This window comes from Prenolepis imparis, unplaced genomic scaffold, assembly GCF_030444845.1.
Source record: "Prenolepis imparis isolate NDT839.2.m4 unplaced genomic scaffold, iyPreImpa1.0 SCAF_10, whole genome shotgun sequence".
NCBI classification, from domain to species: Eukaryota; Metazoa; Arthropoda; class Insecta; order Hymenoptera; family Formicidae; genus Prenolepis; species Prenolepis imparis.
The window spans coordinates 15,123,047-15,141,080 of record NW_028141168.1 but is presented as its reverse complement, the minus strand read 5'-3'; the positions used below and the strand labels follow the sequence as shown (position 1 = coordinate 15,141,080).

General features: G+C 27.0%; 2 protein-coding genes across 7 annotated transcripts; one reads left to right on the top strand and one right to left on the bottom strand.

The window, feature by feature from the left end:
- Positions 1–84: 84 nt before the first annotated feature.
- Positions 85–1,864, bottom strand: Taf12 (TATA-box binding protein associated factor 12). Its single transcript, XM_083047693.1, has 3 exons — positions 1,450–1,864; positions 967–1,159; positions 85–582 (listed from the first exon to the last, which is right to left on the bottom strand). Exons 1-3 carry the CDS (start codon positions 1,702–1,704, stop codon positions 455–457), a joined length of 576 nt encoding a protein of 191 aa, XP_082903819.1. The 5' UTR covers positions 1,705–1,864; the 3' UTR covers positions 85–454.
- Positions 1,865–2,992: 1,128 nt separating this feature from the next.
- On the top strand, positions 2,993–17,577 carry LOC145941617 (E3 ubiquitin-protein ligase AMFR). 6 transcript variants are annotated; one of them, XM_083047783.1, is made up of 9 exons: positions 2,994–3,180; positions 4,205–4,337; positions 9,338–9,641; positions 11,205–11,462; positions 11,781–11,936; positions 12,535–12,857; positions 13,111–13,501; positions 13,689–13,930; positions 14,266–17,577. In XM_083047783.1, the coding sequence occupies exons 3-9, from the start codon at positions 9,387–9,389 to the stop codon at positions 14,420–14,422; spliced, it is 1,782 nt and encodes a 593-aa protein (XP_082903909.1). In that variant the 5' UTR covers positions 2,994–3,180; positions 4,205–4,337; positions 9,338–9,386; the 3' UTR covers positions 14,423–17,577. The 6 variants fall into 6 exon arrangements, with proteins under 6 accessions (XP_082903913.1, XP_082903909.1, XP_082903907.1 ...); XM_083047781.1 differs by lacking the exon at positions 2,994–3,180 and adding an exon at positions 3,510–3,894; XM_083047782.1 differs by lacking the exon at positions 2,994–3,180 and adding an exon at positions 3,511–3,670.
- The last annotated feature ends 457 nt before the right edge of the window (positions 17,578–18,034 follow it).

Here is an 18,034-nt window from a genome sequence, read left to right as displayed (position 1 = left end):
AATAACAACAAAAATTCCTCAATTTCAAAAGGTCATATAAACATATATATTTGTAAAAAAATAGTCTGCCATTTTTTAACTCAGTTTTTTTACATGTATATTTAAAAAATTTTTTAATCTAAGGAAAATATTTTATAGAATAACGTGTGTGTATGTGTCTGTATATATAATTTATCTAAAATTATTGCTTGGAAATATGACATATATATGTTTTTACATAAATATTTAAAATAAAAGCTTAAACATATTTGCAATTTTTATAAGACAATTTTCATAATCTATTTTTATTATTTATTGTAAAATTGTATAACAACTGGCGCACTTTCATGAAAAAAGAAAATTATGAGATATTTTAGGTACAAATTACACCAAATTATGAAGTAATAATAGTTAAAAAGATATAAAATATAATAGTTTAATAGTTAAGACTAATTAAATGTAACTTACAAATCATTTAATATTTTTTAATAGACTTTCGTATAAGTGCTAATCTTTGTTTATGTGCTTCAGTGACAGTAGCTCGTTTGTATGGACGTACTTCATCTGTACCAAAACCAGGAATCCACATGTTCCAATTTCTTTCTAAAAATTAAAATATAAATAGCATCAATGTTTATAATATTTGTGCAATTTATTGTAAATAAAACTTTAATAGTATAGATTTTGACATTCAAAATTTATAAAGATCTAATGTGAATAAAATTTATAAAAATATTTATAGATTTTACTCAATGAGAACGCCATAATAACGATTTAAAAATAATATCAAATAAAATTTGAACAATTTTAAAGTGAGCACTTGAAAACTAAATCGAATGACAATCTTCTAAAGCTTCTTTTTTCTCTCTCTAATTTTGACATAGCACTTGATTAATGTGTTTATATTTACTATGGTTCCAAAGCATAAAATTTAGCGAGTCTAATTTTATATACATATGTCAAATATATGAAATGTATAAAACTTACCCAAATGCAACTGTACATCTTTAACTTCCACTGTATTCGCATGACGATGCTTAGCCAATAGACAAGCTGCATTTACTGTTGTCTCTACAAAGTCATCTGCTAATTGTAAAAGCATTTCTTCCACTTCTTCATCTAACTGTTCAGTAGGATCCACTTCTCTTACCAAATCTTGTAATCTTGTTTTTGTTAAAAACTAAAATCAAATAGTATCAATTAGCAAATATTATATTAAAAGTAATATATTAAAAATAAGATCAATCAAGAAAGAGGATGACAAGTCACAAGTTGCGTAAAGTAAATAAACTTTATTGCATGTTAAACTTATATAAATAAATGACTTTTTTATAGTTGTATGTTATAAAAAAATTTATATATATATATATATATATGTGTGTCCTTTATCATCTTCTTGCTGATAGTAACCTTATCTTTATTGTTTAAATATTAAAAATATAATTGTAAAAATATTTTACGTTTACATACTTGTGGAAAATCGTTAAAGGAGGTTGAAGTGGACGATTGTTGCAATACTTGTTTCGGCGACTGCGAAATGTATTGAGTCTGTTGAGATTGTGTCTGCGGTATAGTTGTTGTCGTGGTGCTGCCGACATTGCTTTGCATGTTCGGCAAAACCGACGAGATCTGATTATTAGGGCCTACAGATTGTAAAGACCCAAGCACAGGTGTCATATCAGAACCTGTGTTAGTCGTTTGCACAATAGCACTTTGTTGCGACATTATTGTTTCTTACATTGACGCGCACAATTTGTTAGATTCTCATCAAAAATCAACTCTGTTCGAGGTGTGCCGCTTAATTATTTTTAATTCAGAAAAAGCGATTATTTACATTCTTGACATGCATAAAAGACTCATATAGCGAATGTGAGCCGAGGGCAGCCATAATTGGACAAAATTTAGATGACGTAGCAATAAGCCAATCACAGTCGAGTATTGGATCGATTGTGATAATAAGCGTACGGCCGGATCTACAATAGGTGTAACGCTGGGTCCACAATAGGTGATTTAAGCCCTAAGCCTTAAGAAATTGATCAATCGCAGTCAAGTATGAGGAGAAAACTCGACTGTGATTGGTTAATTTCTTAAGGCTTAGGGCTTAAATCACCTATTGTGGACCCAGCGTAAAGCCTAGTCTACAATAGAGTCGTAAGGTCGTAAGCGTAAGAAATTGACCAATCACAGTCGTTTATTCTCCTCGAATTCAACTGTGATTGGTCAATTTCTTACGTTTACGACCTTACGACTCTATTGTAGACTAGCCCTAATAAGCTCTAAGGCCGGGTCTACAATAGATGTAGTAAGCCCTAAACCTTAAGAAATTGACCAATTACAGTCAAGTATGAGGAGAAAACGTGACTGTAATTGGTCAATTTCTTAAGGCTTAGGGTTTATTACACCTATTGTAGATCTGGCCTAAGGTTGGGTCCACAATAGGTGATTTAAGCCCTAAGCCTTAAGAAATTGATCAATCGCAGTCAAGTATGAGGAGAAAACTCGACTGTGATTGGTCAATTTCTTAAGGCTTAGGGCTTAAATCACCTATTGTGGACCCACTGTAAAGCCTAGTCTACAATAGAGTCGTAAGGTCGTAAACGTAAGAAATTGACCAATCACAGTTGAATTCGAGGAGAATAATCGACTCTGATTGGTCAATTTCTTACGTTTACGACCTTACGACTCTATTGTAGACTAGGCTTAACGCTGGGTCCACAATAGGTGATTTAAGTCCTAAGCCTTAAGAAATTGATCAATCGCAGTCAAGTATGAGGAGAAAACTCGACTGTGATTGGTCAATTTCTTAAGGCTTAGGGCTTAAATCACCTATTGTGGACCCAGCGTAAGGGGGGCCTTCGGACGCATGCGCACTAGAAACTTGGTCTATCGAGCACAATGAAGTGTCCCCTCTATGTATATCTTTCTATTTAACGACACAAGTCGACTCCTATGATCACATGTCGATCCAAGGATATCTCTATCTATACATATATATTTTATCTGTGCTTCGATCAAACTGATCGACAATATTTCTATTATATTTATATTTATATAATTGCTAGAAATTTTGTCGCTAATCATTCTACAAGTTAATTAATCATTCAATCAATCCAAGTTTGCTTTCAAAAACGATCGTACGAGAAGAGCAGATATATGGAGGCCAATGAGGGATATATTATTAAAAGCTTGAATTGAAAAACGGTCAGTAGTATCAGTGCTCTTCAATGACGAGAATCTATTTATCTATTCGTCTTCTTTTCAATGCTATTGTAATATCTATTTTTGACACATCCCTTTTCTTTTGTCTCCCTTTCTTCATTATTATTATAGTTTATATATTTATACAAAAAAGTAAGAAACGTCTCTTGGAAATGTGTGTGCTCGCATAATATATATTTCCAGTTCGTATGTGTAACTTACAATTAGCTCCTACGCACACAAAAGAGAGAGAGAGAGAGAAAGAGGGAGGGAGGGAGAGAAAGAGACTCTCTCCCACGTACGATTATACATATATATACCGTCACATTACCGAGCGAGTTTCAGTCTCATTTCTAACGGTGCGAGGTGTCGAGCTGCTCGGTGTCAAATTTTGACTGTAATTGGCAGTGATATTAGCGGCCTTGGTCGCGGTTCGCGATATGCCGTATTAATCATCGTCGAGGATCCATCGCGGGCGTCTTTTACGCGCAATGTGAGAGAGAATATATAATATACTCATTCGTACGTCGTCGTCGTCGTGTCGTGTCGCGTCCGCTAATCGATGAGGCGCATTTGTATCGCGTCAAGCTTGGAGGTCTTCCATCGGGATTTCGTGACATGTTTACGATGTAGACGTCCGTCGTAAAATAAAGCGAGCCTCGGACACTTTTGAGAGATTTCATTTATTTTTACTTTTTGTTTTCTTCTTTCCCCCCGGTAGGTACAGACACATGTCATCCGGAGGGAGACGCTGCTCGGAGGAAGCCATATTCCGTCTCTCTCTCTCTCTCTTTCTCTCACTCCCTGCTGTTCTATCTAGTTTTTATCTCGCCCTTTCCTTCTCTCCTCCGTAACTGTACACCTGGCTCCGTACATACGTATATATTCCTTTCGCTTTTTTTTCTTTCCATCGCTGCGACTAATTTCTTTTTATTCTCGCTACACGACTTATATAATACGGCTTGCTAGCTGGTATTTTTTTCATTTTTTTTATGTAACCGTGTATAAATGTATGTTGTGTATACAGAGAGTGGTATTTCGATAAATGATAGACGACAAAACAACCATCGCCAGCATTGATGATGTTGGTTACGCGACACGCTTGAGAAAATGTGTCTTGGCGCCAGCTAAGGGTGATTTTTCGTCTTTGTATATATGTGGTATGTGTATATATATATATATAGCCATCTATTTCATTTATTTCTAGCCATTTATGCATATCTTTAGCCTTTTAAGATTTTGCGTTTCTCTTTTCTTTCATCTTTTAAATCGATAAGATTGAATAAGATTGCACCGAACGATAAAATTATATTGCTGTAATTTTCACAAAACTGTAAATCTTTTTAATAATTCCTATTTTTATCTTGAATTTAATTGTTTTGAATTAATTTCTTGGTTTAGTTTTTTTTACTTTGCCTAAAAGGGGGGTTGTCGGATAAAATACAATATAATTTTATAAAATTGTATTTTTTGCATTATAATATCGTTATAATCAGTTTATATTATTTAAAATATAACTATAGTTAATTTTCTTTTATAATCTATTTGAGAAATTGAGAAACATGTTACTTGCATAAAGTTAACTCCACACTCTTTTTCAATTTCGTATTGTTATTAATAAAACTTGTGCCAGCCTTGTACCTTTTGTGCATTGTGAATTTCTATTAATTATGTATTGTATTAATTACGTTTGTATCGATTTGTGTCACGGACGTGAAGTCAGTAATAATTAATGTCACCATACAATAGAATTTGGAAAAATAAATTTTTTTTACTTTTATCTTTAATATCATAATTCATAATGTGAATTCTGAATTATGTATACATATATTTTATTTATCTTATAAGGACCCATATGTGGAAGGTTTTAATTTGGCTTCTTGTTATTTTTTGTTTTGTTCTGTTTTTTATATAAATTTTTTTTATTTACAATTAGTATTTTTTTTTTAGTTTATCTTTTCTAATAATTTAGTTGTAGTAGTTAGTTTGTTTTTTCTAATAATTAACACAATATAAAAACGTAATCTACAGAAATCATAAATAAATATGTTACAAAATTATTTATATATTATTGTCATATATTTATATATTTTTAGATTTTTTTAGATGAGAGAGAAAAGAAATAGCGAGATTTTTCCAATGGTACAACACGACACAAATTTGTGCGAATTCAGCGAAAAAAGAGCTTAATCGCAAAAAAATGCAAGGCTACTAATGCACATTTAAGTTTTCTTTAATATGGTTTTATTATTGACTTGGAATTTGTGGCACAAACATTTTATAATGCAGCACAATCGATAGAAATTTACAATTCGAAAAGTATAGGGCTGATAGAAATTTTTTTAAAATTTTCCGAAAAATGCTTTAAATTATTAAGCTGCGATTTATGACACAATTCGATGCAAACGTAAAACAATGTGAAAAATACAATATAAATACGAAATTCAAAAAGTGCGAAGCTAACTTTATATAAATAAACATCTCTCTTGAATATTCAATATTTTTTTAAACTGAACAAGACATGTATATGTCGGCATATTTACATGATGAATCATTATATTTTAACAATTAATGTTATTTATATATAAAATCTATTGATAAATCGTCAACTATGTTATAATCACAACCATTAATTTGGTTTTTAACATAGTTTTTTTTTTAAATAATAATACAAACATATTTAATTTTACATACAAATAGTAATTTTAGTCAGGAAAAAATTATATTACACATTGTCATATACGCTATTAGGGAGAATTACGATAGCACACATTCCAATGGAACATATCCACACATATCGATCGATACTTGTTAGAGTAATCAATACAATTGACTAATCAGTTTTAGTACTCTGGTCAAGTGATAATGTCAACTACCGGATCCCGCTCATACTATTATATATTTCACTACCATAGTTACCCATAAACTAGAATGACAAAAATATTCTAATTACATTTTTAGATTTGATGTAAAGTATATATGAGACGTATTAAAAATATTCGAAAATATTACATATAATAAAAATTACATTGTAAGTCACATTTTATTTTAAAAGTGCTAATATATATACATATGCATACATGCATACATAATGTACACTTATACACATACACATAGGGTGTTTTAAAATCAGAGGTCTTTTTAGCAGATTTTTTAATTGACCAATTTGAAAATGATTTTTTCTTAATGAAAATATCGAGAAGCATCATTTTTTGGAAGTTTCTATTTTTTCTATTATATATTTTTGTAACTAAACTCTAAATTAAAATTTTATTTATTATATCAATAAACTCGACATGAATTTAACTGAAAAATATAATTTTGTTAACCTTCTAACTTCACAAAGTTTAGTTTGCGAAAAGCCTTTTTTTTCGCTTATAACTTGGAAATAATTAATATTAATTGATGTTGAATATTTCAACATTTTTGCTAAAAAAAATTGTGTTTAAATTGACCAGAGAATCTACTCTTAAAAAGATATGTGATGATTTTATCAAATAGCTAAATAAAAATCTTTGAATCATTATTATTTAATCATGCAAAAAATTTGATTAAAAAATCAAGAAAAAAAATTATAAAGCTATTACGATAAAAATATTATTTTGAATCATCAATTTTGAATTATCAATCACATCAGCTTGCAGGTAACAATATATTACGTTAACCCTTTTGCTGACTTTGTCACTTTCTATCTGTCGACATGTCAATCAATATCGTCAAGAACAATGCACACAATATCAAAGTTGTTCAATCTCAAATAGATCAAAATATTGTATAACTGTATAGGAATATCAGAGGATTGGAAAGTAATTTTATAAATTGATTTTAAAAAATAACTCATTATTATTAAAAAAATAATGAATTGTTATAATTTCCGTTACTTTTTTTAACACTATTATACGACAGAATTATATATAAAACACACATTTAAAATTTATATTTTTAAACATTTTTTTTTATATTAAAATATGTAAAACAAAAACGATATAATTTTGATATTGATATTGTTATTAATGTAACATGTATAACAATTTTGATAAAAATTTTGAATCTCAATATATTAGTCAGAAAAAATGTTTTTCAATCTTTTACTATTGATATTAAAGTTATTGAAAAATTACCACTATTTCTTTTGTTTATGAATTCTGCTTAAGTGCGGTGTTTGTATTACGTAAATATCATCGATCATTCTTTTTCTATTCTGCTTATCTCTCCGGAATTATCTTAAAATAATATCTAATAAGATCTAAATAAAATGCACATATCTCTCTACACATGTGATATTTACATACAAAAAAATAATCAATAATTTATATAAATATTGAGAAATATACAAAGCATGTTAATTGCTACTTAATTGCTGTACACATTCGTGTATATGCGAATGGGTTAAGGCTGACTTTAAAGCGTATGTATAAATTTGTTATAATGACAGAAAATAAGAATACATTTTGCTAATTGCATAGCAGATGAGTTTAATTGAATAATAAAATATTTATTCAGGCTAATAAAAGAGTCAGGTGCAGAAACAAATTAGGCGCATTAATTTTAATATATAAAATTAAATAAAGAAGAATTTAAAAACAAATTTTGTTGTGTCTGGCTCTTATTAGAGTTACCTGAGAATTTATTATATTTACAACATTTATCAATATTTAAGCCTTTTCGTTTTATTCTAAAATATTTATTCATGAAATATTTATTCGAATAACAGAATCGATTTTATTCGTTTCAAAATTGTTTAACATTTTATCTAAAAAAATCTATACTTTAACTAAATTATTCATTAAATTTAATTTGTTTCGCTAAAAGCATCAATTAACGACTGACATGTTTATACAAATTATGATAGGTATTCAACTTAATTCTTTCTGACGGATGTGTTTTTTCTTTATTTTTGCTTTCACACTGTGTGACAATGAGATAGGTCAGAAAATAAACCGAAATGTTCAAGCTATACAAGATAAAAATAATGTTATATTTTTGTATTTAATTACTGCACTTTGGCTGTTATTTGCTATTGTACTTCTTTAATTTAAATTTTCTTTTTTTTTATTTACATTTACACATTTAAAAATTTTAAAAAGGAAAGATCCATTAGCACACATCGATCGAGGATAAAAAAACCAGCACGATTGACCAATCAGTCTTACAATTAGTATTTAATACTGGTTATAAATTGACAATGTAAGAACTATCAAATCCCGCTCTATAAAAAAGCTTTTTTGCAAGTTTTTTTGATTAATTATTATTATAAAAATTATTATATTTAAAATCAATAATGATATATCGCTTTTGTTATATTTTAATATAAAATAACATTTAAAAATATAAATTTTGAATACTTAATTTTGTATTAACATTAAAAACAGGACGGAAATTGTAACAACTCGTTATTATTTGAGAAATGATAACGGTGACAAGTTACTTTTCAGAAGAAAGGACGATAAAACGCACGCGATATAATTATTTTTATAAAGTTGTTTTCCCCTAGCGTTGAGTCATAATCACTTATATAATTCGAAACATTATATTTAATATGTCTGTATTTTTATGCAATATCTTTAAAAAAGATCCTAAAAAAAGTTTCTCATTATTATATTTCTTGAATTTTTTATAATTAAATTTAACAACCATTATGACAAAAATTCAATATCTAATAAAATAAAATTTTTTTTAGTAGTAGAGAAAGAGAAAGAAAAAGAAATGCAATTTATTGATTATCTCCGTAAATATTGCGAGAAATATAGAAAAACTGTACATTATTAAAATATAATAAAATTTCTATGATAAAGCAATAAACTAAAGAATATATTAGAAAATATACTAAAATAAGATTAGAGAATTATTTAATATCATATTTTTATATCTTTTAAGGAAAATGTATTATTTATTAAGTTGACTCTCACAATCAGTAGAAAATGTGTAAAAATATTTTATTGCAAATATTAATATTATTATTTTTATTTTTTTAAATATTATAAAAAGTAGGAATTAATAATACTAATAATAATAGTAACCGTTGATAATTATTGTTTAAATCTTTAATATTTCAAAATTGTCTCAATTATATATATAATCACAAATAAGCGTAATAAAATTTATAAGACAAAGTAATTTTCCAGTTTAGAATTCTAATATGATTTAAATTTGATTGCAGATCTAGAAAGTGCTTCGACGATTAGAAATATTTCAAAATTCCTCCAATCATGCCGATGGAATTTTTAGACCGATTACCGGTTCCAAATCTCCGGTTATACACTACCATAAGTTTCGCCATATTATCCTGCTCTATATATTATGCCACTCAAATAATCAAGGATCCTGCTTGGAGAACGAATCACACGCACATCGATGCTAACACTATAACCAGAGATGACACAAATCCAACGGATCCAAGAAGTCTTGGCATGCATTTCAAAGAACTTCTAGAATGTATGGTGGACGAACCTGTCTGTATCTGGGTATGCTTATTCAAAATTACTCAATTCATATATAAAAAATTAAATTTTATATTGATCATTTATCACCTACTTCTTAAAATACAGAAAGTAAATTGTGAAATTTTGCAATCTGATTTTTTACTTATAATTAATACAATGACGACACGTTATATCGTGTAAAAATATTGATGAATAATGATGAATTCGAGGTGAAAGTTTATATAATGAGAAATTTAATAACATAGTTTTATATGGTATATTAATATAAAGATTCGATCGTTCGCAGTCTAAATAAAATCAATGGGTTTGTTTATAATACGTCTATTGATTTCTATTTGAAAAAAATCTTCCGGTTGTTACGGCAGTGTTTGAATACATTACTTTCTTCCTTCTATATATGTAATAGTATTACGTATCTTGTTACATGTTATAAGTGCAAGTGTTATAAGTTCTTGTTATAAGCGCAAGATTACGCAACTATCACGATTATGTCTAGCTATTGTATTTGAAAGGAATAGATATTCTAAATTTATTTATGCGTTATGCTATATTTAGAAATTTGTAACGCAAAACTCGTATTCCGCATCCGCATCCGTGTTGTGTAAATATGCTAATTCACCTTTGTGTTATACAACATAATAGAAGAAGTAATAATATTGAGATCGTAGGATTCCGTCATTGCATTTATCATTTGATTATGTATAGTGTATAATATCATTTAATAATTAAGTAAATTTAATAATTATTAATAAACAAATATTTGTTTATTAATAATTATTCTGCATAAAACATTGTTTAACAATATTCATCATTTAATTGTGAAATTATTCGTGCGAGAAGGGAAAATGCGAGAAGCACATTATACACCATTAATTTTTCAACATTTTATAAAATTAAAAAAACTAAATTAATATTTTATGAATTTAAAAAATTATTTTATGTCATCAGCAAGATATAAAATTAAAGAAGTTGTCATATATTTAATACAGTATTTTTCAATACATAATAATATTAAAAAACATTATGTGTTTTGAAATTTTTAACATTAGCAAATGGTTTAACATTATATATTTTATTTGGCTTAATATTTTAAATGAGAATAAAAAAATAATTTACATAATTTTATCAAAAAAAGTCTTGCATATCAAAATCTTCCAACAATTTGCATCTCAAATAATTGCATTCGCGTATTTCGAAATATTTGGCAGACATTGAAACAGAAAATATTTGAGCCTAAAATTAGATGGCCTTTTTGCTAGTTGGCAACGATTAAACAATATAGTTATTTCGACTATTTATCATGTATATAACATGTATGTATCCAAAAACATTATTTTATTTTGTTAAAAAATAAACAATTTATTTCTTTTCATTATGCATAAAAATTAAAATTGATTATCAATGTTAAAAAAAAAAAAACCTGAGATCAGATCCAAAATCCAGATTCATATTACAATTAATGAACTTTTATTAAAGAGTTTCAAATATTCGAATTATGAAGAATGTAATTATAAGAAGGATTTTTTTTAATTATTTGTTTTCATGCTTATTATATATTTTATAATTTCTTTTTTTGATCCACAGACTTTGATCAACATGGCTTACTGTGTGTTGATTCTTCTTGGCAAATCTATTCAGAAGCTCGTATTTGGTGAACTACGTGTTTCGGAAAGACAACATTTGAAGGACAAATTCTGGAATTTTGTTTTTTACAAATTTATTTTTGTTTTTGGCGTTTTGAACGTACAATACATGGATGAGGTCGTACTTTGGTGGGCATGGTTTACTGCGCTTGGCTTCCTGAGCCTTCTTAGTCAACTCTGCAAGGATCGATTTGAATATGTGAGTCTAATAATAAAAATTAAATGCAATAGAGAAGTTTTAGGCAGTCATCTTGAAACAAAATATAAAAACATCTTTTATAGTTTTGCACACTCTTACAAATGTTAATTTAAAATAAAAATAAGTTTACTTTCAAAATGTTTTCTTGTCAAAAATAATCAAGAATTAAGAATTAATAATTGATAAATTAAAAACTGTTATATGTTTCAAGAAATGTAATATCTAATTCATAAACCTAATAAATATGGATTTCAGAGACGACATCGCAATGCATGTAGTCTATACTTATATGTCTATAATATAATTTTCGTGTTTCAGCTATCCTTTTCACCCACCACACCAGGATGGAGTCATGCACGACTTCTCGGATTGTTGGCGTCAATTCTTGCACTATCTTCCTTCATGCTTCTACTGTGCACTGCTGCAGCCTTTTTCTTCATATCTTTCAACACTTTTGCTTTTATGGCAGCTGAGGTAAATCGTAGTGCATCAATCATTTCTCGATAATTATTTATATCAGAATATTATTCAATTTTTAATTTCATTTATTTATACAAAATTTCGAAGAAAATGAAAATTCTGTTAACAGTAATGCATTTAAAAGTAACTAAAAAATACGATTCTATTATTTATCAGTTCTCTTGAAGCTTATTGTTACTTCAAAGCTTATGGCAAAATAATTCTTTGTCAATTGCTTATAATTTGGAAACATTTTGTCAAGAAAATATTGATTTTAAATGCAACAGAAAATTATTAAAATTGAAAGATTATATATTTCTTGTATTAAACAAATAAAATTCAGATATAAATAATATTTAGAAATGAATTAAACTCAGTCATCTATTGTATATATATATTATAAATTATAATTATATAAATATTTTATGTATAATTTAAATATAAAATGTTATATTTTAAATGCAAATTATCAGAAATTGTTTTAATTTGTTGCGATTCAAGAATCATACTTTAAAATAAGATTAAAAAAAATGCGAAGTTTATCGTATAAAGACAATTTAATATTTGATTAATCTCATCTTGTTTAATAACTATTTATTCTTCTCTGTAACAGTGCATACTGCTTGGAGTACGTACTATTCATGTGATGCTACGTTATGTGATTCATTTGTACGATACACGTGGCGCTGGTACTTCGGCGCAACGCTCTTGGGACAAACGTGGTCCTTTAACCTACTACACGGATTTGATATCAGAATTGATTGTGTTGGCAGTTGACTTTCTTCATCACAGTCACATGCTTTTGTGGAGTAATATCTTTCTGAGCATGGCATCGCTAGTGATTTGCATGCAACTTAGATACCTATTTTATGAGATACAACGGAGAATCACAAAGCACAGGAATTATTTAGCTGTACTGAATCATATGGAGCAAAAGTATGTAATATATTTATGTTATAATATTAGTATGATTGTGTTATTATATTAATTTTATCGTAGCATTGATAGAGCTATTTAAAGCAACTTCAAAAATTATATAAAACCTACAAAAACTATAATTTATTATTATAAACTAAAAAAATGCATAATTTTTAGATATATATGATATAATATCCTGTGTATATGTATAATATGAAAGACGCACAAATTGTTAAAGATTTTTTGGAGTAAGTAACTTCTCCATTTTTAGTTATCCAATGGCTTCGCAAGAGGAATTAGCTGAGAATTCTGATAATTGCGCAATATGCTGGGAAAGGATGGAAAGCGCTCGTAAGTTACCCTGTGCACACTTGTTTCACAACTCGTGCTTACAATCCTGGTTAGAACAGGACACTTCGTGTCCCACTTGTCGATTGGCCTTGAGTATGCAAGCAAATCACAGAGAGAATACACCAGAAATACCACCTGAACCACAGACTCCTACGAGAAGAAATGGCAATCATTTCTTTCTTTTCCTCGATGGCTCAAGATATGTGTCTTGGTTGCCCAGCTTTTCCGTCGAAGTCTCGCACAATAGGCTACGTGGTAACATCTCTACATTGGCACATACTAATTCCCAGATGGATGCTATGACAAGACAAGTACTTATTTATAAAAAAAATTTAATTTTAAATTATAAAATTATATCAATTTTTTTCATTTTATGGGTATTTTACAAATAAATTTTATAGAGTTTTATAAAAGTGTATTACTTTAATTTATAAAAAGAGATTTATATATATTAGTTAGCTATATAGCGGAAATAGCAAAAAAAACATTCTTTGTTAGGTTCAACAACTTTTCCCTCATTATCCTCGCAATGTCATCCTGGAAGATCTTAGAATGACTCGATCAATCGAATGGACAGTTGAAAATATACTTGATGGAGTATTAACTATACCGCATCATTTGATCGAAGAACCACAAGCAGAATCCGTCCCACAGATGCAAACAAGCATGACAAATATTATGCCCAGTTCTTCGGTCCAAAATTCATTGGATCCTAGATTCGATATTCCATTTGCTGATAGGTAATGGAGATGCAAAAAAAATTTTAAAAAGACATGAGAAATATTGTATATTTTTTCATTTTTATTTACTAACTGTTTTGATTATATGTCTGAATTTGTTTATTTAATGATTTTTGTTAGAAATTTAAAAATACAAAATCTCTAAAAATATCATAAATTGAATATTATTTGAACAAATAATATAAATTATAGTCATTTCAAATGCATATACTGGAGATCAGAAACCTTAAGTAAGAGATGAAGAACCTTAATAAATAAAAAACTTTTCATACTAGTAATTTAGGCATTACTTCTTTTGTAAAATTAATATATACATGCAATTATTATTTTTATAGTGGAGAAGAACCTTCGAATCTTGGACGTTTTTCGAAATCATCTGCTGAGAGAGAACTTATACTTCAACGACGAAAAGAGCATATGCGATTAACAGCACGCAGAAGATATCTAGAGAAACAGAATCGGAAATCTGAAATTGAGTCGACAAATTCATAGATAATAAATACTATATCCTAGATAATAAGCAGCCGTAAGACCTGTTATAATTATTTTGAATTTAAGTCGCAGAGAGAGAGAGCTTCATAATTGATGTAAAATTGGCAGGCTGCATATTCTTTTTTCTTTTTGAGTATGAGACAAGATTGTAGACAACATACTCTTTGCTGATGACTGATCATTAAATACAGCAAGAGTATATCAAAAGATTTTTTGTGTGTTTAACAGTTAACGTTCTTAATGTTCCGAAAACGGCAAATTAAAGTCACAGTTAAGAGATTAGGCATGACAATTTTGCTAAGAACTAAGAATATCGAGAGGTTGTGAATGATATACTCATGAACGATTATTAACATTGCGCTAATGCCATTGAGTAATGATGAAATCTACAATGAGTCGAATAAATTATGCTAGAAGATGAAATTAAGATTTTTATGTAATCTTACTTAAACACCAGACCCATTGGTGAAACTTACTAATGCCTACACAGTAATGTATATTATATATTATTACATATATTTTAGGAAATAAATTATATAGATGATACAGAGAGTTAATCTTATTAGGCTCTTTGATAAAGCTTATAAGTTTGCATTGTCGTCCACTTTTGAACAGATTAAAATCTTTGTTTTAGATTTTATTTTTCTTGTACAATACTCCTTATATAATTTTTAAGATAACAGTAAATTATATATACGAATACATCAGAATATATATATTTTTTAATTGTAATAATTATACCAAATTTTAATTTAATGTATTTAGTGCCATAAGTAAATTAAAGTGTGACACGTGCCAATTTAATAAGTATTGATTTAGTTGTGCTTATAGTAAAACTTTAATAGTTATTTGAAAAAAAATTCATATATACATATATTTATTTATTTATTTATAATAAGTACAATCATCATGATTTATATAGAAGAGATACAAAGAGCAAAATTCTTTACTTAAAGATGTAATCATCTATTCTGCATTTGTGCCTGTAAGTCGAATATAAAATACATACTTGCTTGATTATAAAATTTTCTATTTAAAAAAAATAATAAAAATTTCTTAATTTGTCAAATATTTCACATACATATACATATATACAATCTATAGTTGTATATGTATTAAAATTTTATTAATTTATGATAAAGTAAATTTTAATCTAAAATTGATGATGACTATATTTTCTAAAATATATATAAATGCACTTATTTCACAAAATTATAATAACGAATTGTAAATCTTGATTTCATTTGTAATGTGAAATAGAGTTCGGAAGTTTATTAGAAAGTTTATTTGACAATGAATTTTTTCTTAGGATATTTAATAATATTGAATATATTAAAATTGATGTATAATTTCATATAGAGCTTATTATTAGATCTTTTTTTTTCTTTTTTCTTTACTAAAACCCAACACAATAATTCTAATATTTATTCACAAATAAAAAATACAACATTTTTACACAAAGTTCTTTGTTATATATCTATATCGGAAATTAAACTCGTCAAAATTTATATTTTTGTTTTATTTTTGTTGTATATGTGAAATGCTATTTTCCAATAATTTATTGAGTTATAGTAATCATATGGTCAATATAAACGATATCAATCGCAAAAAATAAATATTTTGTCATATTGTTTATTAGAACTAAAAATTTATCTCCATTGCTCTTGCGCCATGATAAGAATTTAAGTTTTATATAAAACTCCATGAACTTCTGAGCTCTAACAATGAGTGTGTGTGTGTGTGTGTGTAACTTATACTTGAATACTCTTACAATTAATTTTATTAACGTTTGTACACACACACACGTTTTCGATAAAAACATGTATATGTATTTTATATATACATATATATGTATATATACATTAAAATTATATATATATATATATTATATATATATGTATATATAAAATTTTAATGAGTTTTAAGAAGTATTTTTATATTTTCATTATTTATGCAAATATTAATAATATCTACAACTTGAGTTTCTAACATGATTATGTGATAAAATTTGACACAAAGATTTATTTATATTTATACACACTCACACGTATGCATTCAACATATTCGAAAATATTTGTAGGATATAAATACGTAGTGTTCTACAACTCGCAATCATAATTTTAATAACAGATTCTCTGCCTAATTTGGAATTGTTTTACCTAGCAGAAATGTTGGGAATGCTTCATCGAGACGGAATCGTGTATCACAATTGTACAATTCGCAATATTATATGTCTTGATATTATTTTTTGAATTTTAAATTTATCAAAATCTATATTTAAAATTAATTGGATATTAATGTTGTATTCTGTACTCATTTGTTTGAAGTTTGTGAAATCTTTTTTATTTATATGTAATTTATTCATACATTATAAATGCTTTGAAATTTTTGCTAAGAGAAAATTGTTTATCAGGATATCTGTTAAAATATTAAGGACGCGAATTGTGAAACACTTTATCTGTATAATATTCGTACATTATAAAAATTAGTGCAAAATTTGCATCTAATAAACGAGAAAAACTTATTTTATTAATAATATTAGCGTGGACATTTATTAGTAGAACTTTATAAGTATTTATCGAGCTATTTATTTTATCAATCTTTAAGTTGTATATTAGTAGGAAATAGATGATAAACTTTTTAAAGTAATTTTTGTTTGATGCAACTTTCTGCATATATGTAGCATATTCTTATAAAAAATTAATTATTTTTGTTATAACTCTTATAATATTATATCAATAATAGTTACTGTGCTTCTCTCTAAATATTTAAATTATTTTGTTTTATAAGCAAATCTAAATCTTATTAAAGTAAAAAATTAAATTTATTTTTATTTGTATCAATGTGTAAATAAAATGTGTGAAAAATTAGAAAAGAATATTTTCATAACTGAAGAAACTTAATTGAATTATATTACTTCTAAAGAATACAACATCTAGCTGAGTAAGGAAGGGTACTAAGTTAAAAGACAAGTCCAATAATGCTTTTCTAAGTCTCTTAAAAAGTTACATCTCTATAGTAAATTATGAATTTTTTCTTAAGATCTTTGTAAATATGAGCATGTCCTATATCTTCTCTATCGTAATGTAATATTTATCTTTCATTTGGCATTGTATACAATCAATAAAATAAAGTATATTATAGATTGTTGTATAGTTACATCGTTTACATAATGTATAATTCTACATAACATAAAAATTCTTATATAAATTTTTAGCATCGAGTAATAAAAATATTTTATTTTATTATATGTGAAAATAATAAATTAACATGTTATGATAAATTAAAGAAAGTAGATGACTCTACTAATAAATTACAAACAAAAATAATTGCTTTACTTTAAAAACTGTGAAACTAATACAAGTGAAGTAATGATTTTTCATGTAAATACAAGTAAAAAATATTAAATAAAATTTTTTCACTAATATTTCTTCATAATGACATCTATAACCATGAGGAAGATGATAATTGAGTTTTACTAATATTATCGTTGAAAAATATTGATAGTATTTCATAGTAGCGATCTAATATATTTTATAGTTATATTGTCATTAATGTCATTATTGCCATTAATTCAGAGACATATATAGCACTCTTATAAGTATTAATGTG

Bases quoted from the DNA above. Each gene is read 5' to 3' on its own strand.
- Taf12 (XM_083047693.1), bottom strand. From the start codon at position 1,704: ATGTCGCAACAAAGTGCTATTGTGCAAACGACTAACACAGGTTCTGAT. The intron at 1,160-1,449 runs GTATGTAAACGT...ATTTGATTTTAG, and splicing joins CCTTTAACGATTTTCCACAA to TTTTTAACAAAAACAAGATT. The intron at 583-966 runs GTAAGTTTTATA...TTTAATTTTTAG, and splicing joins AGATGTACAGTTGCATTTGG to AAAGAAATTGGAACATGTGG.
- LOC145941617 (XM_083047787.1), top strand. From the start codon at position 9,387: ATGCCGATGGAATTTTTAGACCGATTACCGGTTCCAAATCTCCGGTTA. The intron at 9,642-11,204 runs GTATGCTTATTC...TTTGATCCACAG, and splicing joins ACGAACCTGTCTGTATCTGG to ACTTTGATCAACATGGCTTA. The intron at 12,858-13,110 runs GTATGTAATATA...CTCCATTTTTAG, and splicing joins CTGAATCATATGGAGCAAAA to TTATCCAATGGCTTCGCAAG.